General features: G+C 40.9%; 1 protein-coding gene and 1 non-coding gene across 4 annotated transcripts; one reads left to right on the forward strand and one right to left on the reverse strand.

The window, feature by feature from the left end:
- Window positions 1-24,702, reverse strand: C1QTNF3 (C1q and TNF related 3). Of its 3 annotated transcripts, none has more exons than XM_007192235.2 (6): window positions 24,205-24,702; window positions 18,303-18,414; window positions 15,692-15,846; window positions 11,123-11,252; window positions 3,692-3,791; window positions 1-2,132 (listed from the first exon to the last, which is right to left on the reverse strand). In XM_007192235.2, the coding sequence occupies exons 1-6, from the start codon at window positions 24,505-24,507 to the stop codon at window positions 1,973-1,975; spliced, it is 960 nt and encodes a 319-aa protein (XP_007192297.1). In that variant the 5' UTR covers window positions 24,508-24,702; the 3' UTR covers window positions 1-1,972. The 3 variants fall into 3 exon arrangements, with proteins under 3 accessions (XP_007192297.1, XP_007192298.1, XP_007192299.1); XM_007192236.2 differs by having other exon boundaries at window positions 24,244-24,701; XM_007192237.2 differs by having other exon boundaries at window positions 24,424-24,687.
- Window positions 7,426-7,529, forward strand: LOC114239140 (U6 spliceosomal RNA). Its single transcript, XR_003624322.1, has one exon. It is a non-coding gene; the product is annotated as a U6 spliceosomal RNA (small nuclear RNA).
- Window positions 24,703-25,044: the final 342 nt, after the last annotated feature.

Here is a 25,044-nt window from a genome sequence, read left to right on the forward strand (position 1 = left end):
TACATTTAACAAAAGTGGGTTTATTTCCATATAATGCTTATTACAGTTTTCTTGCTTCAGTTTTATCTAAAGCCAGGTCAATATCTTACTCTAAGTCACTTTATTAGTAATGCATGCTCTTTAGATATGAAGTCCTTTTGGGCAACATGCAATATTCAGTTGTCTATTGTCAATGCACTTCTAGAAAGTTATGACATTTGGTAAGAGTAAACTTCAACCCCATGACCCTATACCGAGGTGGGGTGGGAGAGGGAGAATATACACAAAACCACAAAAACATTACCAGTCAAGCACATTATAGCTAACATCCATTCACTTTAAAATAGCATTGTATATGGATTCAGGAAGAGTTTCAAAATATTTGTAGATCAAAAGGAAAGGGTCAGAGACTGGTATGAATGTGGAACACATTATTAGCTAAAAGGGCAGCTCTAATTCATTATCTCTGCTTCTAGCTATAGGGGGTAATCAATACAAGTAAACTCATAGTTAAAAATCCTTTGTGGAAATTCAAATTGTAACAGAAAATAAATTAAGGGCTCATTACTTCTAAGGGAATTCATTATGTAATATTTGTTAGATGAACATCTCTGTAGTGCATTTTAAATATGATTCAACATCAAGGTAAACGCATATTCCAATGATTCTTTGCTTAAAGTAAACCAATTTGGGGTACTGTCATCAGAACTTATGGCACATTCGCATGAGTGTCTTTTTGGTGACAAATTTAATCCTTTGAGAATTGATTTTTGGAGAGGTATAGGCAAAAGTCAAGTGGCACAGCTGCTCTGTGAATATTGATTAAATATGATAATCAAAGAAGTCACATAATTTTTTTTTAAACATACAGATTTTTTAAATTTTTGGCTGCGCTATGCAGCTTGCGGGATCTTAGTTCCGTGACCAGGGATTGAATCCAGGCCATGGCAGTGAAAGCACCGAGTCCTAACCGCTGGACCACCAGGCAATTCCCATATATATTTTTATTTTTAAAAAAGATTAAGCAATTTTATTATATGTCTCCTAAGTGAAATACCCTTATATTTTGTATACATTAGTTTGGCTGTATATGTTTGGGTTTACAGCTCCTTAAATATGCCATGTCAGTGTGTGTAAAGTATATTAGGGTAATTTCTAAGCTGATAGAAAAGTGGGTGATTATATCCGTACTGTATGGACCTACACTCACCGCAGGCCAAAGTCAACAAAGCTCTGCTGTAATGTAAGAGATGCAAAGGAAAAGAGTCAATCTGATAATCCAGATCTGGTAAGCCCAATTCTGGATCACAGGAAAATTCTATTTCTAAAAATATAAGGCATTAGAAGTCAAGATTTAATTATAGCACTATCCTTATAAAAAAAGGAGGAGTCAATTATTTTTGAGCATTGTGAATACTTCTGCTGTCTTAAAGCTATCTGGAGTTACTAAAAAATATCTATACTTTATCCATGAATATTGACCCACTGGATCAAAGTGTTACTTCCCAGTCTAGACTTTACAAATATTTCTGGTACCTTGATCCAGGCAAGTGCCCCCTATTCTTTCCTTGGCCCCATCATAATCACTGCATCCTATTCTCTGAAAAGTTGTAAAGAATGAGGAAACCAGACCCTCAGGGGTTCCTGAATGTTGCTATTAGAGCCGCCAAAACTCTTTGCAAATGACTTCTGTGATGGGAACAATTATTTCCAACCTGTATCAAGAAGGGAACTCTCTTTTAGGTGCCTAGGAGTGATAAAGGTTACTGGGTATATTAGTCAAGGTCACTTGGGAAGACTGTTTTGTGGTTTATTCTTCTGAGCTCCTGAGTCATCCCGCATTACTGATGTACCTGTAGTATGATTAACAATGTAACCAATAAAAAAATTTTTAATACAACATGTAGAACCATCAAATCTAAAGTCCCTCAGATCATGACAATACCAGCTCAGCTATAATCTTCCCAAAAGTGGAGCTGGTCTATTCATACTTTTACTTAGTTTCAAAGAGCAGGAAGCCTGCAAAGGTGGAGAAGCGCTGGTGGTCCCCGTGAAGAGCGCCATTGCCCATTCTCAGCCAAACCTCATCCCCTTTGGCCAGCTTCAGCACTGCATGGTTGCTGGATGTATCTGATTTCCCCTTTGTTTCATAACTAGAAAGAAAAAAAAAGGCACCAACGACTTAGTCTTTGCAGTAAACAGCCAGCTCTTTACCAAAATCTGTCCTCCCTTCTCTTCCAGAGTCTCATACAATTACGTATAGTCCTGGGATTAAATTCTCTAAATGACGTGTGAACAGAAATGACATGTGCCACTTATATATAGGATTCACCAATACAGCTCTCATAAACAGCCCCCCTGCTCCTTCCTCATTATGACTGTGTGGAATGCTAATGACAATGACCAGCATGACCTTGGTAGCCATCTGTTGAAGCCCGAGTGTTTGAAGACTGTGCCATGAGAAGAAAAGGAACTTCTATCATGTTCAAGCCCTTGGACCAATGTTATAGCAGTTCAGTCCACCTTAACTAATTTAGAATTTGGTTCTAAAGAAGGGTGCTGCCATAACGCAAACTAAAACATGTTGCATCGGCTCATGGTCAGGCAGAGAGCAGTGAGGAAACAGATATTGTGGGCTTGAAAGTTGGAGACCCCTGTCATGCTAGAGCAAAACATTTAGGAAAATGTGATGACTTGGAATAGAATGCCTGATGCATTAAAATGTCCACAAGCTTGGTGTTCTTTCCTCCTTCTGACCGTGGCAATGACAATGATGTGAGAATTTGGGAGTCAGTTTTATAGATGGCAGAAATGCTTTCACCAGCCCACATCCCTCAAAAACCTGGTGGAGCAACCCTCCTTCCAAACTCCACACAATTCCCTCCTCCACCCTTTCCACCCCATCCTTCCCCAACCTGAAACCGGCCAAGAAAAATTGAGTTCTAGTGTGTTCGAGCCACAATATTCTGGATCTCTTTGTTGCAGCATTTCACCTACCTAACTCATCTTTTTCTCTTTTGGCTTTTCAAAGCCTCTTACTAGAGGCCAGGGTCCAAAAGAAAAAAATATGGCAATCCCCACAAGTCATCAAAAATAACCGAGAAAAGATAACAACCACGAAGTTTTTCACAGAGTTTCGCAATACCCATTTATTTAATTATGGGAAAGGTGTTGGCCTCTCTTCCCTATATCTTAAGCTTATATCAGAGCAAATTGCAATATTTCTTTTTTAAATGAACTTTTTTCCAAGGTGCCTAAGGGCCAGGTTGCTAAGGTAAACATCAGAGACACAACACAGCCTAAAGAAGGAAACCAACTCCCAACTCTTAAACTGCCAGCTCCAGGGATGCTAGAGAAGGCCATCAAAAGGGCTAAACTCTAGGCAAAGGGGGCGGAGAGCAGGAAAGGAGAAGAAAAGACTGAGAGGGAAGGAAAGAAAGAATGAGTTGTGAAAAGAATACAAATGATTAGTTATGGGGAGTGTTGCTAGTCATTAGTTCAAGACCTCTTATCAACCTGCTTATGCTCAAGTTTATCAGATTCACTGCTTCCCAAACAGTAATGATAATCTGGCCATATATTGTACATGGGAGCTCTCAACGACAGCAAGGTTTATACCAGTCTCTGTTGATTCCCATATACCTCCTGGCATTGGCCATCCTTTGAGCGAACAATGGCAGCATAGATATATATGATAGAAAAGGTCACTCACCTATACATGCTGAAGACCGTGTTGCCATTGTGCATGAGGTACACATACACTTCCTCAACATCCTCATGCTTCATCATGCTGAAGGTGAAGAAATACACGCCTGAAAGAGGCCGATATTTATCCACATTTATATTAACTATTGTACATGGAGGACTGGGAGATAGCAGGGAGATATGTCGCATGACTTCACACTTTTGTTGCTATTCTACGTGGTATGTAGGTTCTTCTTGGCTTTTATTTCTATGAGTGTCCCTTTACCTGCTCTCACCTTCAAACTGCTTTAAATTTTTCTGAGACTTTCTCAGTGTGTATACCATGTTTCCCTAACAAGAATACAAAGTCTTTAAAGGCAGGATTTGGCTGTATCTCATGGCCTCTCCTTGCCCCTAAAAAAGTGCAAAGTATATAAACCCATCCCTCGGTTTAGATTAACCATCATTCACACCTTCCTCAGGACACATATGGACAAAGTAGAGAGCCCAGCATGGAGGCACCCATGGTCTTCTGTGGCCTAACAAAATGACCCAAGTGCAACATTGTCATTAGCCAAAGATAAGGAAGTACTGTAGCACAGTGAAATGTTCATCAGTTCTAATAGCTCCAGCAATTTCTCATGTTATTCATTGTAAGTAGGTGAAATTATGTACAATAAAAAGATTCAAATCTGACTCAGCAGCATGACCTTGCTACTAAAAATATGAATCTTTTTCATTAAAATAAGACCAACGTATTTTAAAATACGTTAGTTTTCTTCTAAGAGTCTAGGGCTCCTAATTGAAAGTAACTTAATATACCTGATACACTTTAAATGCCAGTGTAGAAAATACCTTCACTGAAAGATTAAGAAGAATCCAATAGTAGAGAGATGAGCGAAAAGGAAAATCTTCCTAACTCTAAACGATCTTGGTTTTGAGAGTGCATTTTGGAAAGATGAATGAATATAAATCATCAAAATCTTATTGATTTCCATGCTACATTTTTAAACTAATGGCCTTGTCTTAAGCCATTTGAGCTGCTATAACAAAACACAACAGACTGAGTAGCTCATAAATAACAAAAATTTATTTCTCACAGCTCTGGAGATTGGAATTCCAAGACCAGGTGAGGGCCCTCTTCCAGGTCACAGACTTCTGGTTGTGTCCTCACATGGCAGAATGGGCTAGGGAGCTCTGTGGGACCCCTTCTATGAGGGCACTAATCCCATTCATGGGAGTTCATGTGATCTAATCACCTAATTCCATCACCTTGGGCATCAGGTTTTCAGCATGTGAGTTTTAGGGGGACACAGTCAGACCATAGTAGATTTTGTAAAAGAAAACCCCAGAAACGTCTAAAAAAAAAAAAAAAAAGCACCACATAGTTCTATGCTGTTTTCCAAAGGTGCAATCAAGTAAAATAGAAGCTCTAAGGTTACCACGTTGACCCATCTGCCTCTGAGTCAAGTTGAACCAAATAAAGATGTATGATTATGCTTAATTTAGTGCCAGGCTTGCATATTCAATGTGCTGAGAATAAAAGATATGAAATAAAAATGAGTCATGTCCATTCATATGCCTAAAGATTGGTCCACAGATGAAAAGTAAAGGCAGGTAGAAATTAGAGACCCAAAGAAAGTTATTTATATGTGTGCAGTTTTTCACATTTTACAAAACATCTTATTATATGCACACACAACAATTTTCAATGCCTCAAGAAGATAAAGTGGGAATCAAAATGACAGAAAAAGGGACTTCCTTGGTGGTGCAGTGGTGAAGAATCAGCCTGCCAATGCAGGGGACACAGGTTCGAGCCCTGGTCTGGGAAGATCCCACATGCCACAGAGCAATTAAGCCACAACTACTGAAGCCCGCCCGCCTAGAGCCCGTGGTCCGCAACAAGAGAAGCCACCACAATGAGAAGCCCACATGCCGCAACTAGAGAAAGCCTGTGTAAAGCAACGAAGACCCAATGCAGCCAAAAATAAAATATAATAATAATAATAACAAAATGACAGAAAAAGATATTACTTTTCCCGGAAAAAATGATGACTATTATAAAAAATAGATGCAGAAGCATTTTAGAAAGACTAAGAAACCAAATGGTAAATAAATGAAATGACTACAGAGTTGGAAATATAATAAAACAGTGAATCTATATTATATCCACACGTGGCTTTCCTCTGCAAGGGAAGGTACTAAAACCAGAGACAATACATTTGAACTCTGGTTTTCAGGTCATTGTGCTACATAACTGCAAAATTCAGCCTTCTCTGTCCTATCACTCCCAGAGTTAAAAAGTATGAAAAGGTCATTTTATAATCTATTGGATGAGGTTTAAACAGTAAAGTGGGAGTCAAATGATGATTGTTATTGTCTGAATTATGTCCAGCCCAAGAGATTTCTAAAAAACAACTAAATCCTTGAGCTTCAATTATAAAGCCATTGAAAGCAATGGAAGCATTCATTGGGCATATCTACGCATCTACGTAATTTGTGGCACAGACAGTGTTTAACAAAATAGTTATAGGAAAATTATAACATAAGCCTTCAGAGTAGAAAATCACATAAGAAGATTTAAAGCTGATTGAAGCATGATGAAAGATTGCTTCTATCACTTCATATGCCAGTTCATTTCTGACTTCAGCTGGGTAGAAAAATAAATCAAGGCACACATTCAAAGCATTTGTGACGGGCCTTCCCTGGTGGCACAGTGGTTAAGAATCTGCCTGCCAATGCAGGGGACACGGATTTGAGCCCTGGTCGGGGAAGATCCCACATGCCACGGAGCAACTAAGCCCGTGAGCCACAACTACTGAGCCTGCGCTCTAGAGCCCAGTAGCCACAACTACTGAGCCCATGTGCCACAGCCACTGAAACCTGCACACCTAGAGCCTGTGATCTGCAACAAAGAGAAGCCACCGCAATGAGAAGCCCATGCACTGCAATGAAGAGTAGCCCCCGCTTGCCGCAACTAGAGAAAGCCCACATGCAGCAACGAAGACCCAACACAACCAATAAATTTGAAAAAAAAAAAAGCATTTGTGACAAATCTAACATGGCCACTGCACCCATCAGAATTTTCTTTTTTTTCCTTCTCAATACCATATACAGAGACAAGGAAAATTGACAACAAACACCAAAAAAGTATCCATTCTCTGCAAAACTAGGAGACTGAAAAAAAAAATCAATAAACTTAAAATATCAGTTAAGTGCTGTCACATGTCACTGACAAAAGGCAGAGTCACGGGGAGGCAACATGGAGGGCAAGGAGTTTTGAGGAAGCCAAGTGGCAGCAGATCTCAAACAGTGCCCAGAAAAATGCACTCCCTGATGCAGAAGGGCCACTCTGAAATATAGATGCTGAAAAGAAGCTCCTGTGAGCAGGGCTGAGATAAAGCAAAAGTTATGTTTGGGGAGAAGGTTGCTAGATAAAGTACAGAAAGTGTGGAAAGCCATCCTGCAGTGGCAGATCTCAGAATCTGCCAGCAAACATAAGGCTCCTAAAGGCAAAGGAACTGGCAAGTGCAAGGCTGGTTTCAGAAGTTTTCCTAGACCCAGTGCAGTCTGGGGAGACAGAGAAGTGTGGCCACACAGAGAAAACACACAGAGCGGCTGTAGTTAAAAGAAGTGGTGGGGCTTCCCTGGTGGTCCAGTGGTTAGGACTCTGTGCTTCCACTGCAGGAACGCAGGTTCGATCCCTGGTAGGGGAAGTAAGATCTGGCAGGCACTGCGGGTCAGTCAAAAAAGAAGTGTAGAGTGATCGCTTTGGCAGCACATACACTAAAATTGGAACGATACAGAGATTAGCATGGCCCGTGTGCAAGGATGACATGCAAATTTGTGAAGCATTCCATATTTTTAAAAAAAGAAAAGAAAGAAAGAAAGAAAACAAAGAAATGGGGAGTCCCCTGGCAGCAAGGAAGGAACCACCAAGCCACCAAGCCTGGAAGTGTGCTGGGGTCCCTCCCCTTCCCCAAGAAACTACTGCATAGAGCTGATCTAGGAAAATTCTTCAACCATCAGTTAATTTTAGAAAGTAGAAAAGAACAAAAATTATTCACCAAGAAGAAATGTTATCATGTGGTAGATGAAAAATGTAAGCAAAGATTCCATCATGGGTTTGAAATATATTAATGAAGCAAATCCCTCTATGAAAGAACATTGTAAAACAGAATGCAGAAACCCATGGTAGAAATGACCAGACAAGAGGAGGAACTGAAAACCAGGACATCATGACTAATGTAAAACACAGAAAACATTAAAAAAAAAAAAAGTATCACAGAAACAAGACAGAAGAAATTGGAAGAAGCAAAAAGGAGAATTAACCCCCAGAAGATGCAATTTTAAGCATATGCAGGATAGAAATGGAAAAAGCAAACAACATGAAATGGAAGTAAAGAACACCAAAAGATTAGAGAAAGTAATACATGCAGAAGACAGACTAAGAGAAGTTAAAAACAAAACAAATAAAGTGTACTTGGAGTTCTTAAAAAAGTTAAACAGTGGTGTACTAAGGTGCAGGGGGAGGGGGTCAGGGGGATGTTTGTGAGCGGTCCACCCCACAGGGGAGGAGTATTTTATCTCTGACATGTTTAGAACTGCTGGCCTATGATGCTAATAAAAAAATCTAGCTAACTTTAATTGGCTTTATTACAGTTTTTAAATATTCTATAGACAATATATCCCGTTTGCCTAATTTCCTAACACACGTCAGACTGCTCCCAATGCCACCTCACCTTAGTATGACGAGAAGAAAAAACTTTATTTATGTTTTAAAATATAATTCAAAGAAGCTTTCCTGGACAAAAAGAAGGCTTACACACACATATTGAAAGGACACAGCAGGAAAATTTGACCCAGAATGATTAACACTTCTTCTAGAAAACTCACTGGAGTTTGAAGATAGAGAAAGAATTCTTTGGGAAGTCAAGCAGAAAGATTGTCACTTATAAGATGAAAAAACTCAGACTTATGTCAGAGTTCTCCAGACCAAATGCCAGAAAACAGGACCAAAAAAAAAAAAGTAAGCCAAGGTTTTTATTTGCAGCCAAAGTTATAACAGTTTAGAGCATGTAAAGTCTCAGGGAATACTGATGGCATAAGCTTTCTTGAGAAAATTAAAGGATAAAGTTTAGTTAATAAAGAGATGTCTGGGAAACTTTGGCAAAATGACTAGTGGTGAACATTGAATATATTTAACTGCAAGATAAGTCCAAATCATAGGAGGGGATAATGTTGACAAACTAAAATGTAATTGTTTTATACCTTGACAGTGTATAAATGATTCAACCACCAAAAGTTAAAAATTAAGAGAGAAGGTGGGAGACAGAATAAGCTCATTGATTGGCTTATTTGTAATATTTGGGAGATATATATGTATGTATATAAAACACTATCCAAAAGAAAGCTGGGGAAGTTATAATATATTAAACATAGGAGACTTCAGAAATATTATCAAGGATAAAGAGAAACATTATATAATGATAAAAGGTCAATTCACCAGTAGTCTAAATGTCTTGTAACTCATGAGTGGATAAACAAACTGATACATCCATTCAATGGAATACTACATAGCAAGAAAAAGGAAAACACTATTGAGTCATACATAGACATGGATAAACGTTAAATGAATTTTGCTAAGTAAGAGACATACTGTATACATTGTACAATCCCATTTATATGACATTTTGGAATTCTAAGGCTGGAAAACCGATCATTGTCAGGGGTTGGAGTACACAGGGGTTGACTACCAAGGGATAGCACAAGCGCATTTGGGGGATGAAAGAACTGTTCCGTTTGATACTATGGTGGTGGAGATATATCTCTATGCACTCGTCAAAACCCATAGAACTGTACACCACAAAGAACAAATTTTGCTCCTTGCAGAGTTTTAAAAACTCAACTAGAATATGAGAAACTCAATATGAGATTATGACAAATGAATCTAACTGTATTACAAATAAATGAAGTAACAGAACTGAAGGGCATGGAGGAAAAAGATGATCTAAGGGCTTTTAAAGACACTGTTTTGACTGGACAGTAAAAATAAAAAAATTGGACACAAACATTACACCCTAGTTGGTAACTTTGTTTCTCATGGCACACGGGTTTGCAATTTTTTAACTACTTTATTTGTATGCTAAGGTTCAACAAATAAGTAAATATATTATAGATTAAGAGAGCCAGGGTTCTCATTGTCAAAGAAAGAACTTACAAATAAATAAAGAGAATGCTAGGATGAACTCAGTGGTGCTGGATTTGAGTCAGATGTATCAGAATGAACTCATGTTTTTTTGTTTGTTTGTTAACACACAACATAGCTAGATAGATAGTAGGAAAATAAATACAGATATGTATGCATGCATGATTAGTATACATGTGTATTTCCTAACTCTGTCCATTGACAGGACCCAGAAGCAGTGACCTCCTAATAGCGATGAGTACATTTAGCACCCAAGACTTGGTTTCTAAATACTACTCTCCAATAAAAGGAACCAGGACTCCTTGGGAAAATGGGTATTTCCAGAGCTAGGACAGGGGAAAATGCAATATGAGCTTGAAGGAGCTTGTGGCACTAGAAAGTAAGAAAGTTGTTGGGGACTGAATAACGGCCCCCATGTATGCTCATGTGCTAAAATCCCCAGGATCTGTGACTGTTACCTTATATGGCAAAAGAGATTTTGCAGGTGTGATTAAATTCAAGGTTTTGAGATGGGGAGATTATCCTGGATTATCCAGGTGGGAGTAGGGTAATCACTCTGTCCCTATAAAAGAGCCAAGGAGGTCAGAATCTGAGAAGACAAAGTGATGTGACAGTGGAAGCAGAGATTGAGGTGATGTGGCCAATAGGCAGGGAATGGTGACAGCCTCTAAAAGCTGGAAGAGGCAAAGCCCTAGAGCTCTCCAGAGGAACCAGCACTGCCCATACCTGGACTTTAGCCCGGTTGGACTGATTTTGAAGTAATGAGCTCCAGAACTGTTACAGAATAATTTTGTGTTGTTTTAAGCTTGGTTTGTAGTAATTTGTTACAGCAGCAATAGGAAATGAATACAGAAGTACTCAAAAAAAATTTTTTTTTAATGTTTTTAAAAAAGGATACGGCCTTCCTTGGGGTGGTGGCAAAGGAGAGGGGATGAACTCAGTTATGACACATTTAAACTGTGAGAATAAGGGCTTTTCATGGCAGAGGTAACTATGCCCTTAAGGTTTATTTGGTAAGTTTGAATGAGTTAATAATCTAAGTAGCCCATGGTCGTCATCTTTTTTTAAAATGTTTCTGTCTTTTCATATATATATATATGTTTTAACCAGAATCACAAAGAACTCAATTCCCTTAGGGTCTTTCTTTCTTTGTTCCCTCCCCCTTCCTTCCCTCCCTCCCTCCCCCACTTCCTTCCTTCTTTCTCTTGGTTGCTAAATTGATAATTCCAGTCATTTATTTTTACCTCTCACCTGATACTGGGGCCCCAAATCTACCGGTCATGACATCGAAGAAATTTCCGATGTTGGTTTCGACACTGCTGAAGATAATCCCACTGTTCTGATTGCTGAAGTGAGTTGCCAGAGAAGCCATGAATGCAATCTAAGCAAAGAGTTGGTGGTTAATTAAAAGGCAATTTATCTTAGAGAAATAAGGTTTTGATACAAGTAAGTTTATTTCACCAATATTTGTAACAGCAAGATTGGAAATAATTTAAACATTAATCTGTGGAGAAAAATTAAATAAATCATGGTGATTTCTAACATTTTAATGCTATGCATCATTAAAAGTATATATCAACAAACAGTTCTGAGCATGTGTTTCAATGAACATTAGACTTTAAAGTGCTTTTTGAGATATTAAAATTCTATTATCAAATAATACTGGAAAATCTGGATGAAATCTTCCACATATAGCTATTAAATGCCCATTAGCATATACTAAAGGATACAAAAAGTCCTGCAGCCAACTTTTTAACTTTGTGTGCCCTGTGTTATTTTTTCCATAAAAGACACCTGTGATATTATGATTTATAATAAATATATATTTAGTATTCGCCCCCAGTTCTGGCAGAGAACTCCTAAAATCCTCAGAATTTCCTAAGTGTTGAGGACAATCAAGGTGTCTTTTGTTATGTTAATGAGGTAACTTTGGAAAAGCCCCTCAGGAAGGTCTGGTTGCCTGTGGAGCCAACCACGTGATTAGAGAGCTTTGAACTCCCAATCCTCCCCCATCTCCCCCTTCCCAGCCCCTGCCCCCAAACCTCCTCAGAGGAGAGATAGGGGCTGGACAGAGAATCAGTCACCAATAGCTAGTGATTTAATTACTATTGCCTAAGCAATGAAGCCTCCATAAAAACCCAAAGGACAAGTTTTGGAGAGTTTCCCAGTTGGTGAACGCATGGAGGTTTGGGGAGAGTGGCGCTCTCAGATAGGGAATGGAAGCTCAGTCCCCCTTCCCCATACCTTGCCCTATGCATCTCTCCCATCTGGTTGTTCTTCAGTTACATCCATTTATAATAAATTGGTGAGCAAGTAAGTAAAATGTTTCTCTGAGTGCTTCTGTGAGCTGCTTTAGTAAATTAATCAAACCCAAGGAGGGGGTCATTGGAAGACAGAAGCACGGTGATAACCTGGACTTGGATTGGCGCCTAAAGTGGGGGAAGGGTGGGGCAGTCTCGAAGGACTGAGCTCTTAAGTGTCAGAAGTGAGCTGAATTGTAGGACATCCAGCTAGTGTCGGAGAATTGCTTGGTGGTATGGGAATAGCCCACACTCGGAAATTGTACCACCATTGGAGAGTCACATTTGAAAGTCAATGCCAGTCCCCTGTCCAAATGAGTCATTGAAACTGAGTGCGAATTAGATCAATAAATTCTTTAACTTGCTGGGATTATCCATCTTGAATGAATGGAAGTTTTAAGGGAGAGGGGTGAGAGAGGAGAGAGCAAATAATTTGAAGTTCTGGAAGACTTGGGGTGTGGGCAGGGAGGCAGGCCTGGGAGAATCAACACAGAAAAGATGGGGGCAGTCAGAAGGACTGTGTGAGGGCACTGGACACAGAAGAATGAAGAAGGGGTGACACCGGAGGAAGAGATTTAGAAATGGGGATGAAGGGGCCGGAAGTCACCCTCCGTTACAATCTGCCCGGGACCAATCTTGTCTCCACTTTAATGCCTCCTTCAAAACATGTGAAAGTAGTTCTCCCTAATGACCGTAATGTGATTTTAGGGTTAAAAAGCTGATGGAGCAAATGTAATAATTGCCCAGGTGTTCTCCATTAAACTGGCTACTACAAGGCCCCTTAACTAGGATATAACCATTCACAGATTTGGGTTAGTTTCTAGCTTTGAGAGCCATCCATCTTATTAGGTACCTATAACCTGGGCAATGGCATCTGTCTCCTTTTCTTTGTAAATTTATACTGGCACACAGACCACAGGTTGCTAAAATTATTAAGCAGCAGTCATTAGAAAGTTACGAAAAAAAAAGACGTTACGAAACCACAAAAGCAGGTTGAGTAACACACAGGAACTCTTAGTTTACCCTTAAAATAACTTGATTCCCCCCAAAATGATGGACTTTATCCAAGGTCAGACAACTACCACATGTGCCCAAATAAAGGGTAAAGTTTTCACCCACTGATATTTCAGATAGAGTTACTGTACCTTATAGTTCTTTAAAAGTTTCTCGTGTTATAGTATTGTCCATGAAAATATTAATCAATAATCAAAGACAGAAATTGGAAAATTTTATTAGAGCCAACCTGAGGATTATAACCCAGGGGACAGTCTTTCAGAAAGCTCTGAGGACTGTTCTGAAGAGGTATGGGGTTAGGGAGAGAAACCAGTATATATGTGATTTTAGTGAAGGGGTACATGCAATCAAGCACACATCTTGGTAGAAGGTTACTGCTATTCACAGGGAACAGATATCTTAGTTAATGGTTTTAGTGCTTTTCTAAGTAATGGTAAGATGCAAGAAACTGGGTTCATAAATTTCTCTCCTGAAACGATTTAACTGTCTGAGGGCCAGTTCTGTCAGTTTTCCCAGACCACAAAATGCCTCATCCTGATCTTCGCCCTGAATTCCTTTCACAGTGTATTTATTGTAAGTCAGCGACTGCAGTGCCTAATGACTTGGTTCTTATAGAACTGGATGGTGGGCAACATGCTTTATTTTACAATCCCCTCCCTTTTGTTCTTAATTTCAACCAAGGTTTGGGAGGCATTTTGTGACCAATTGTCCCACTGCACTAGGAATGCTCATTCCCAGGTCAGGTGAGGATTTCCTTGATAGGACACTCCATGTGCTATTACTGGACCAGACCCAGTTAACAGTAGCCAAAAGCCTCTGGTCCACCTGTGTTACTAATCTGTTACGGTTCAGGAAATGGCTCCCTCTTGCTGCTTCTTCCTATATCTAGAGTTACACTATTAACAATCATTGATCTTACAGAACTATATATTTGGTCAATTGTTTCAAGTCCCCTAGTCATCATTATTTTTATTGGAGGCTCAGTCACATACTGGTAATGAAAGAAAAAATAATCTTATAAAATAGGCAGAATACAAGTAATATAGCTAGTAACATTAATAAGGTTGTAAGTAAGTAATGTTATCTTCTAAGGAGTTACATGTCTGGCATCAAAAGAAGAGAAATTGATCTTTATGGTTGAGCAGTTATTTCTGCCATTGGGGAGGTCTGGTTAATGCATAATGCAGATGCACAATGCACACTAGAGGGGAAGGAGGAGGCCCAAATAGGCAGAGAAAAAATTATGTTTAAATTTTTCTTGTCTTGCCTTAAAATATGAACTTTATTCCATCAGTATGTTCTCTCAGTTACTTAATTTTAATCACTAGTTACTATTTCAGGAACACATACCAGCCAGAAACAAGCAATAAAAAATGCTAGTTTTCAATTGATAGGAGTCCCTTGGAAGAATTCATCTTAAAAATATTAGCCAAATAAATAAATAAATAATCCAGACTTAGTAATTTTCTTGGTGTGACCTAACCTCACATCTCACATTTGCAAGTTTTAGGTGTTACTGACAACAAGAATTTTGAAGATCACTTAAAAGAGAAATAAAGAACAGATAAATGGGGGACTTCCCTGGTGGCTCAGTGGTTAAGAATCTGCATGCCAGTGCAGGGGACACGGGTTCAATCCCTGGTCCGGGAAAATACCACATGCCACAGAGCAACTAAGCCCACGCGCCACAACTACTGTGCCTGTGCTCTAGAGCCTGAGAGCCACGACTACTGAAGCCCGCGCGCCTAGAGCCTGTGCTCCACAACAAGAGAAGCCACCGCAACAAGAGAAGCCAGCACAGCGCAGCAAAGAGTAGCCCCCGCTCTCCTCAACTAGAGAAAGCCCACGCACAGCAATGAAGACCCAACGCAGCCAAAAATAAATAAATAAATTTATATATATATAAAAAAGAACAGATAAATGGGTAGTGGGCTTGAGATAAAATGTCCAATGATAGCCTCATAAATGAATTTTAAAAACTTTAAGCTGAAATGAATATGGTCTCATGACTCAAAATAAAATGCCTCCAGTAATAAAGAAGATACTGATGAGAAAATCTTTAATAAAAATTAATGCCACGAAATCTGATTTGATAGAATTACTTGTATATTAATATCATATACGTAATTTAAATGTAACAAAATTGATAAATAAATGGAATGGTCAAATATCTACTTAATAATATTTTATGCATCTAAAAGTTTACATATTCGAGTCGCCAAAAACCTTTTTATTGAACATATCTCCTCATTTGGAAAATGGAGATTAGCTGATGTTCAGGGTTGCTTTGTATTTGGTCTAATGAGGGTGTTGAATTTCACCCTTCGTACATTTCTCCCTAAGAATGATTTCAAAGCACGTTGACAGCATAGGTCTTCTGCAAACACCCTGTGGTGGAGATGAACAAACTGAGACAGGTTTACTCAACACTGAGGATGAAGAAGCACTCAAGCCTTCTGATTCCTGGACGCTGAGGGTCATCTGGAGACACGCCAAGACGATTTACCTGCAGTTCTGGTGGGATCCCCGGGTAGCCCTTCTCTCCTTTGGGGCCATGCTGCCCGCGCTCCCCTCGTGGCCCCAGATCACCTTTGTCTCCTTTCTCTCCTTTGGCCCCTTCGTGGCCAGTGGCTCCGTTATTGCCATTGTTTCCATGGTTTCCTTAAACAACCAGACATCATCCCATGAGAAAGACCAGTCACTCATACTCACCATCTATTTTTATACAAATGCAGCTCCTTTCTTCAAAAATGCACAGACTTAGGGGCTTCCCTGGTGGCGCAGTGGTTGGGAGTCTGCCTGCTAATGCAGGGGACACGGGTTCGGGCCCTGGTCTGGGAGGATCCCACATGCCGCGGAGCGGCTGGGCCCGTGGGCCACAATTGCTGAGCCTGCGCGTCTGGAGCCTGTGCCCCGCGACGGGAGGGGCCGCGATGGAGAGAGGCCCGCGCACCGCGATGAAGGGCGGTCCCCGCACCGCGATGAAGAGTGGCCCCCGCTTGCCGCAACTGGAGAAAGCCCTCGCACGAACCGAAGACCCAACACAGCCAAAAATAAATAAATAAATAAATAAATAAGAAAATCCTTTAAAAAAAAAAAAAATGCACAGACTTAATTGTAAAAGGGGACCATCTGAAACAAGCTCAAACACAGCCATGGTGACATCATTGGATGGGATCACTTTTAAATGGGACGCTGAAAACAGCCTTCGATACTCTTAAGGCTCCAGGCTCCAAAGCCTGTTTTTCCTATAAAGCAAGACTTGGATGAAAAATTGCATAGAGACATTATAAAGCATCCTTTATGATAGCAAAGATTTGAAACCACCTAAATGTCCATCAATACTGAAAGGGCTAAATTAAAAAATGGTACATCCCAGTAAATGATGTTATATAGTCACAAAAAAAGAATGCTGAAGAAAAATATTTAATAGCATGATATTTTTAGATAAAAAAGGTTATGAATCAATCAATAGTGATAGCATGATACTATGAATATGTGTATATATATATACATATATAAATAATATAATATAAAATATGTACATGTTTTATCCAAAGGGGAAAAAGACTAGAACAAATTACATAAAAATATTTTGCAGTGGTTTATTTTTTTCTAAGTGGGTGAAGCACAAATGATTTTTCTGTCATTCTATACACTTTTCTGCATTTTTGAAATTTTCTACAAAGAACACGAACTACTTTTATAACTGGAGGAAAAGTAAAATCGTTGATAAAAAATTATTACAGTAATCTTGAAAGCAAGACTTGGATAATGATTTCAACTCTTCACTTTACTTTGCTAAGAGATAATTTCTACACCTCTCCCTTTATTTTTATATTTGTTGAATTCCAGGCCCTTTTCTTGTTTATTTTGTGTGCCACCTTTGGTCAGGTTTCATACCGAGCTTGCAATTCTTCCAGATTAATGAACTTTGACTGGATTTACAAGTTAATGTGCTAATGACAAAACTGTTCCTGATGGGAAGCACATAACCAAGGCCAGACTGTCCTGTGACCTCAGAAGAGTTTAGACCTAAGAAGATTTTAGAGGGATCTGAAAGTCCCCTACCCATAATCACTGTACCGGCTGCCTGCTGCCCTTGATGTTCAGTGACATAGATTCCAAGCTACTGATCATAAAGTCTAACAGAGCACTTTCTCATTCTAAATTTGGTTTCATTTGAGAAGCCACTCAAAAGTATTAAGAAAAATTAAACCTCATTTGTTAAATATTAACATCAGTGGGAGTAAGTCAGAGAAGAACAAGCAGACATTTGCCAAACCCTGAGAAAAAGTTCTATCCCCAGGAATTGACCTGGAGACAAGAAAGTCAGTTAAACCCCCAGATAGATTTGGAGGTCCTGGGACAGAGGGCACCTGGGCTGCCCTTTCCTTGGCTGACCCAGGAGACTAGCAAGTTCCCCAAATGATCCATGTCTGGGGTGCCACTCAGTAGTAGAGACGGCTGAACAGTGGGTCTAGAGGGACCCAGTGGAGCTCTACAGCATGCCCCGTGCCCCCATATGGTGCTGGAGCCCAAAAATGTCCCCATGAGTCCAAGAGAGGCATGAAGGTCAACTGAGAGACAGCTGAGCATGGAAGGACCTGGGGGTTAAGGGAAGAAAAACTCAGCTAGACCTAGAATCAGACAGAAAGATGTGTAGCTCAGTAAAAGAGACTGTGAAGATGACTATATCCCAGACCAGCAAGCTCTCCTCCCCACTCTCACTTCCCAAATCCCCTGAAGCCTAGATCTAGTGCGCTGTATGGAGCACACGGTGGCAGAAACACTGAAACAAGAATATAAACCTGTTAAGCTCCAGTGGTTCCAGACTCCATGCTGGGGAAGGGCCTCCTGGCCTGTAAGCTGGGGCCCCAGCATGCCTAACGCCTGTGGGATTCTGCAAGCAGTATGGATAATAAATACTATAGTTCATACAGTTCCACCTCATTAACTCAATAAGCCCAGTTCCCCACCCAACTCTCTTTTGGATTTTCCATGCATAAGCCTTGGATCACACACAAGTGATTCCAACTCACTGAGCTTCACCCCTGGCTCCTGTTTTGGCACAGTCTGCAATTAGACTGGAAACAACGCATCTCTCTCATCCTTACCTGGAATGCCAGGGAGACCAGGAGGTCCAGGGGGGCCTTGGTAGCCTCGAAAGCTGTAGTCTCCATGACAACATTTGCTGCAGTCTGGGGGCAGTCCTCCAGTTTGTGGAGACTTTGAAAAAAATACAAAGAGAAGCTTCAGAAAAAGATACATGTGAGTAATTAGAACTTTCGAGCTTCCTCTGGCCACAGCCTCTAGGTAAGCTTAATTCCAAACAGCCTACGACAACATCAGAAAAGAAAGTGTGGGGTGACTTATGTCATCTTATGTCAATGGCAAAGGAGTCAGGGAGTAGCTAAGGTGAGGTGAAGATCAGAAGGCAAAGGAAACAGGAGAGTCACTATAAGAACAGGCTCTTTGGAAAATGGGAGTGGGAGTGGAGGATTGGGGCTGTTTCTGGGAAGCATGTTCCTGCTGCTACAGGAAAAGAGAAAGCTCCTTCAGAAAGAGAAAGCTCCCTTTCTTTTCCAACTGCCAGTAGTCTCAGACGTAGCTAGATTGAGTAGATGACCCTCAAATGATAAAAATTACCAACCTCAAATATAGTTATTAAGTCTATCTATATTCATGATACTGGGTAAAGAGTTCTTAGAAATTCTGAATTGTATCACAACACACATAAACTGCCTTAGAAAATTAAGGAAAGAAAGGATTCATTAGTCCAATAAATTCTTATTAATTATCTACATCCTGAAACAACTTTAACTCCCTTTTTTTAAACTTCCACCTTTAGCATGCTGTTCTGTTTCATATTCCACTTGAAAATTTAAAGTGATTAACGCGTTATTTGAACCGAGATTTCATGAGTACTTAATGGATATTAAATGTATTCAAATAGGACACACAGTTCAACGCTTCTTTATTCAATGATAAATTTCTAAAAAACTTGTGCTTACTGTCAAGGAGCTAGAGATTTGGCAGAAGTTGAATGGCAGAAGAGTTAGAGTTGCTCATAAAATTTGGAGTCTCTTCTAAATTGGCAACTTTAAAAAAAATTATTTAATTTATTTATTTACTTGTGGCTGCATTGGGTCTTCGTTGCTGTACACGGGCTTTCTCTAGTTGTGGCAATCGGGGGCTGCTCTTCGTTGCGGGGCACGGGCTTCTCATTGCGATGGCTTCTCGTTGTGGAGCACCGGCTCTAGGCATGTGGGCTTCAGTAGTTGTGGCACGCGGGCTCAGTAGTTGTGGCGCACAAGCTTAGTTGCTCTGTGGCATGTGGGATCTTTCCGGACCAGGGATCAAACCCGTGTCCCCTGCATTGGCAGGTGGATTCTTAACCACTGCGCCACCAGGGAAGTCCCCTAAACTGGCAACTTTTAATGATAGCTTACAAAAGACTCGTGGAAACTTTCCTCGACACCAATTATAATTCAAAAGTTTTTTGAAAGTAGCATACTGTTGCTAAGGGATTCATTTTTTAAAAGGAAAGGATGGGGTGAGAGAGGAAGGACGAGAGAGAGACAGAAAGGGAGAAAGGGAGGGAGGAAGAAGTCATTCAAAATTGAAGTTTTCTCTATCATTAGAAATCCAAGCAGAACAATGGATCAAGGCTTCACACTGCTACACCTCTAGACTTTTATAGCACAGGAAACTCTACTCAATACTCTGTCATGGCCATGGAAAAGAATCTAAAAAAGAGTGGATATATGTATATGTACAACTGATTCACTTTGCTGTACAGCAGAAACTAACACAACATTGTAAATCAACTATACTCCAATAAAAATTACTTAAACAATTAAATTAAATTAAAACAAACAAACAAAAAAATAAGCTTGGGCTTTTTTCCTTACTCTCATTCTTTTTTCCTACAGGTTTCCACCTGGCTATTAAGAAAAAAATGCAGAACAGCATCTGTAGTCCAAGCAATTGCCTGCAATGGCTCAGAGCTCAATCTCAAGTTTTCAGTAGCTAGGATTTGGAGCAATCTCCTAGTCTAGTCTTCTGTCCCCCAGACCCAACCTTGGACAGGTATGGGAGTCTATGAAAACCTTTTATAAAACTGGCAGAGGAAAAGAAAATCAGCGAAAGCAATTGGTCTGAGACAAGGGATTTCAGACACTTGGAAAGTCAGACATCACAGCACCACCCCACCTTCTAATCCAAAGATGCAATCTGAGAAATAGGTATTCTGTAATTTCCTGGTATGATTTTGCTAATATGAAATACAGCTGTTTAAGCTCCAAGAAATCCTAAGCTCTGCCAATAACAAATTTTAGGGAAGGAGAAGGGTGGGGAGGGAGGGAAAGTACTGAAGTGGAACCATTTGTTTAAAAATAGAATTGAAAAACTGAGATGCTAAGAATGTCAGAAAGAGAAGTTGACTGGAACCAGAACTCCCATCAAAGGTCTGTGTGACTTTTGTGAAGTCACTTTCCCCCAGACATCATTTTTCTTGTCCACTAAATTAGAGGATAGGGTAAAGATGGTCATGAATTTTCTTTCCAGCTCTATAATGCAAACAAGGACACTGAAGTCTTTCCCAAAGCCTCAAATGGTGACTTAGAAAGATGTTGTTTTGAAATCTAGTGTCTGGGTATGAGGCGTTAGCGCCAGGAGATGGGGTGCATACCCAACCACTTTGAGAGCCTAGTGCTGCCGCCAAAACAGGGAGAGACTTCTGGTCATTAAGTGGGCCCCTTCCTGAGAACTGTCCTGTGACATTTCACAACATGGTCCTCCCTCTGGCCTGGTCTTTTAGAGTTCAGTCAAATGGAACCATGTTCATGAGCCTTAGAACAAGTTGGACAGGATGTGTTCATTGAGAAGTCTTCTCCCAGGTAAGGGAAAATGATGTTCGAGGTAGTTCTCTATATCACCCTCTTAAGTTTATCAACTCCTTTCCCCAAATTAGGTCACATTTGAACACCAAGTTCATGCAAATGGACAGCATGGGAGGAAGAAAGTCCCTAAGACAAGTTCCATCCATTTTGTAGATGGAGGCCTAGGGGCAGCTACTGAGAATGAAGCTCTACTATTGGGAGATGACTTCAGGAAAGACAGTCCACAGCTCCTTCCTTAACTTAAGGAAGAGGGAAGAGAAAGAAGGTGAAGGGAAGTGGAAGAGGGAGAGATAGGTGTCCAGGAAGAGGAGAGGAGCTGGATAAAGGTGAATAATGAAGAGCTACAGAGAAGAAGATGCCAGGAAAAGAGAGTGCAGGTCTGCTCAGCCCACCTCTACACGTCTCCACACAAACGCTATGGCCAGAGTCATCTTTCTAGAACACACATTTGATCACCTCACTGCCCTGCTATGCACAAACAAACAAACAAAATTTTGCTGGTAAAATAAGGTCTAAGCTTCTTCACTGGCCAACGGAATCCATCAGGTGGCACTGAAATCACTGGTGTCTTCCTCCTATAGCCCAGCTCTCCAGCCACACCCACTCCTCAAGCCTCCCTCAAGGCTCTTGCTGTGGCGCATATTTGTTTATTTTATTTTTTCCGGGGATGCCCACCCTTTTCGTCTCATCTTTTGAGATCTGACTCAGCGGCCACCACCATTCTGACCCTTTTCCCCCAACAGTCTTTTGTGCCTTTACTTTGTTTATCACATGGTACTTAATTACCTGTTGATTTATCCCCACTAGAGCCCTTCAGCATTGTTCAGAGAGAGAAGCTTGAGTGTATTTATCCCCATCCTAAAACATGACTCATAGTAGAAGCACAGGAAACAATTGGTAAAGGAATGAATGAGGGAAAAGGAGGATTAAAAGCGAAGAAGCAGTGTGGGAAGTGAGGCAAGAGGGAAGAACACAGAACAATCCTAAATTCAATGTGGGTCTCCATATCCACCGGCAGAGAGTTGTACTGAAACCTCTAGAATATCAGTGGCTAAATCTCCTCACTATCTCCTGTTGGAGGCTGGTTTGGAAATACTTCAGGAAACCAAGGGAGTTGGAAAGCACCCCCCCACGGCTTAAAAAAAAGAAACCTCAGAAAGTCGCTTCTTTTCCCCCTCACCTGATTTCAACATGCTAGATGCCTAGAGGCACTAGAAGTTGGGGTGGAAGAGAAATGTAATTTGGATTTCAGGGGCCTGTCAAGAATTGATGACCGATGACAGCCTACATCTGCCTTCTGCTGCCTCTGGGGGCTCACATGCCATGACCGGGAAGGATCCAGCAAAGAGCCCATTTTTTGAAGTAGAAAGTCCAGATCAAGGCTTGGACAAAAGCACAAATACCTTTACCACTGAGAAAAACACAAATGAGTATTACTCATTCTTCAGCCAAAAGATTGTCAGATGAAAGAACAATCTCTAAAAGCGGCTTTCAAAAAGCAGGATTGGATTTAGAGGTTATCATTTCTTCCACGGCTCTGCAAAGGAGCAATTTTTTCTTGACCAGGCCCCACAGAATAGTTTGGGCAACTGCATTCGTGGTCAAGTTAGAAGTCCCAGGTTTGTCCCCGATCTACAGCTGCTTCTGCCTGTGATCTTGGTCTGATCACATTACCAGTCTCAACGCAAACTTTCGATCTGTGGTCAGAGGGGTTTAGGTTTCAGCTGCATGGACTTTGTCAGGGCCTATTCAACGCATAGAAGCAGTCAATTCTTGTAGTAAAACTTATTTGTTCAAAGATCATATAATTCAGGGGGGTTCCCTGGTGGCGCAGTGGTTAAGAATCCGCCTGCCAATGCAGGGGACACAGGTTCAATCCCTGGTCCGGGAAGATCCCACATGTTGCAGAGCAACTAAGCCTGTGTGCCACAACTACTGAGCCTGGGCTCTAGAGCCCAAGAGCGACAACTACTGAGTCCGTGCACCTATAGCCCGTGCTCCGCAGCAAGAGAAGTCACTGCAATGAGAAGCCTGCGCACAGCAACAAAGAGTAGCTCCTGCTCGCCGTAATTAGAGAAAGCCCGCGCGCAGCAACGAAGACCCAATGCAGACAAAAATAAATAAATAAAATAAATTTAAAACAATGTTTAATTAAAGAAAACACAGAGATCATATAATTCAGAATAACTCTCCTTGCCCCTCATCTGATTTCAGCATGCTTGATACCTAGAAGGCAAATCAAAATCTGCTTCTTCCTTATGTTGTACACTTGAAGGTAACATAATGTTATATGTCAATTATACCTCAATTAAAAATTTTTTAATTAAAAAAATAATAAAGACATACTTGAAAACCTGTTTCTTCCTGTTCTTAATGTTTTCAATTAAAATGAGTCTCATCAATTTGCCATTCACTACACTGAAACCTTAACTCACTCCCGTACTACCCTGAAAGAGTTAAAGCTTTTTCCTTAGATGCTGTGCTTATACTCAGCATCTTACACAAGTCCTCTGTGATTATCAGGCATTAAATCATAAAACAGAATCAAGTCTGCATTTTAAACACAGACAGTGTGTTTTTGTTTTAACTCTTTGGTCCTTTTTTAAACAGAGTGAACGTAGAGACTTAGCAACCTAGAGTGCTATAAATCAAATAGCCAAGCCTGGCATGAAATGTCATAGTAAACTCGCAAATCAAATGAAAAACTCAAAGGGCAGCTTCTCTCTACTGGGAAGAATTAACGAAGTCCAACTTACGATCTGCAGATGATTATCTCTAATGATCTATCTGCAAAGGTCAGCTCTCCTCCTTTCCGCATCAACAGAGCAAGAAAGAAACCAAATCACAGCAGAGCAGGGCTGGCTGTCCCTGCTCCCCTTTCTGATGGGGCAGCTGTGGCCCCTCTTTATCTCAGTCTATCAGCGCTACCTCTGCTGATTTTCTAACACAGACCAGCCTCGTCCCTAGTATCCCACAGCAACCCGGAGACAGACCCACAAGCAGCTCAGCCAACTTCTGGAAAGCATCGAGCCTAAGAATCATAGCTGAAAAAAGAGCAAAAACAACAACACTCATTAAGCTTTGACAATAATCCTTAAAAGAGAATTCCGAGTACCTGGCCCCAGAATGGGGTGATCTGGGCTAGGTCATCTACCTCGGGGTGCGGTAGCTCATCTGGTCTCAGGGGTTTTAGGTCTGTAGAAGTGTTATTATCCACAGTCCCAGTTTTAGGATAGCTCCGCTCTCTCACTTTCTCCCTCTTGGAGCCGCTACGGCCAGTCTGCTGATGGCTTTGCACTATTCTCGCCACCACTCTATTAGCTCTTCCGCTCACCTCCATGTATTCATCTTGACACAGGCAAAAAGGGAGGAAAAGCAAAGCCAGCAGGTGCCAACAGACGAGCTGCCTTCCGAGCATGATTCTCAACAGAGCCACAGAGCCTCCCGGAGAAGACGGCTAGGGCTCCGGGTGCCGTGGTCTCTTCTGGCAAGTGCCAGGGTTGGAGATGAGACTTGCAGCCGGCCAGGCGGTTTTATACTTCGGTATGTAATAAATAAGGCTGCAGGCCAGAGGGAGAGCAGTCCTCCTCCGCGGGCGGAACGGCCCCCATTCATTACTTTCCCACATCACAGGCAAAACGGTTTGTGTGACAGCTCCCAGTTGGTGGGGTTCATAAATGTCACACCTTGGCACGTTTTTTGTTAAAGTGTGAAGAAAACATGCACAACCAGCTGGAAACAGGCAGCATGTGTCCAGTGGTTTGCTTTTGCTATTAGACATGGAAAGGCTGTGCCTTTGCGGTCTAAGATGCCTTTTGGGAAAACCTCCTCCCGGGCTTGCCAGGAAATTCGGGCTTAACTGCATCAATTCCGTCTGAAATGGCAGTGGGAACGTGTTCAGGGCCATCAGGAGAGCTCTGCCCTCTCATTGTACAGTTAATATTTCCCCACTGTA

Source organism: Balaenoptera acutorostrata, chromosome 2 (assembly GCF_949987535.1).
Source record: "Balaenoptera acutorostrata chromosome 2, mBalAcu1.1, whole genome shotgun sequence".
NCBI classification, from domain to species: Eukaryota; Metazoa; Chordata; class Mammalia; order Artiodactyla; family Balaenopteridae; genus Balaenoptera; species Balaenoptera acutorostrata.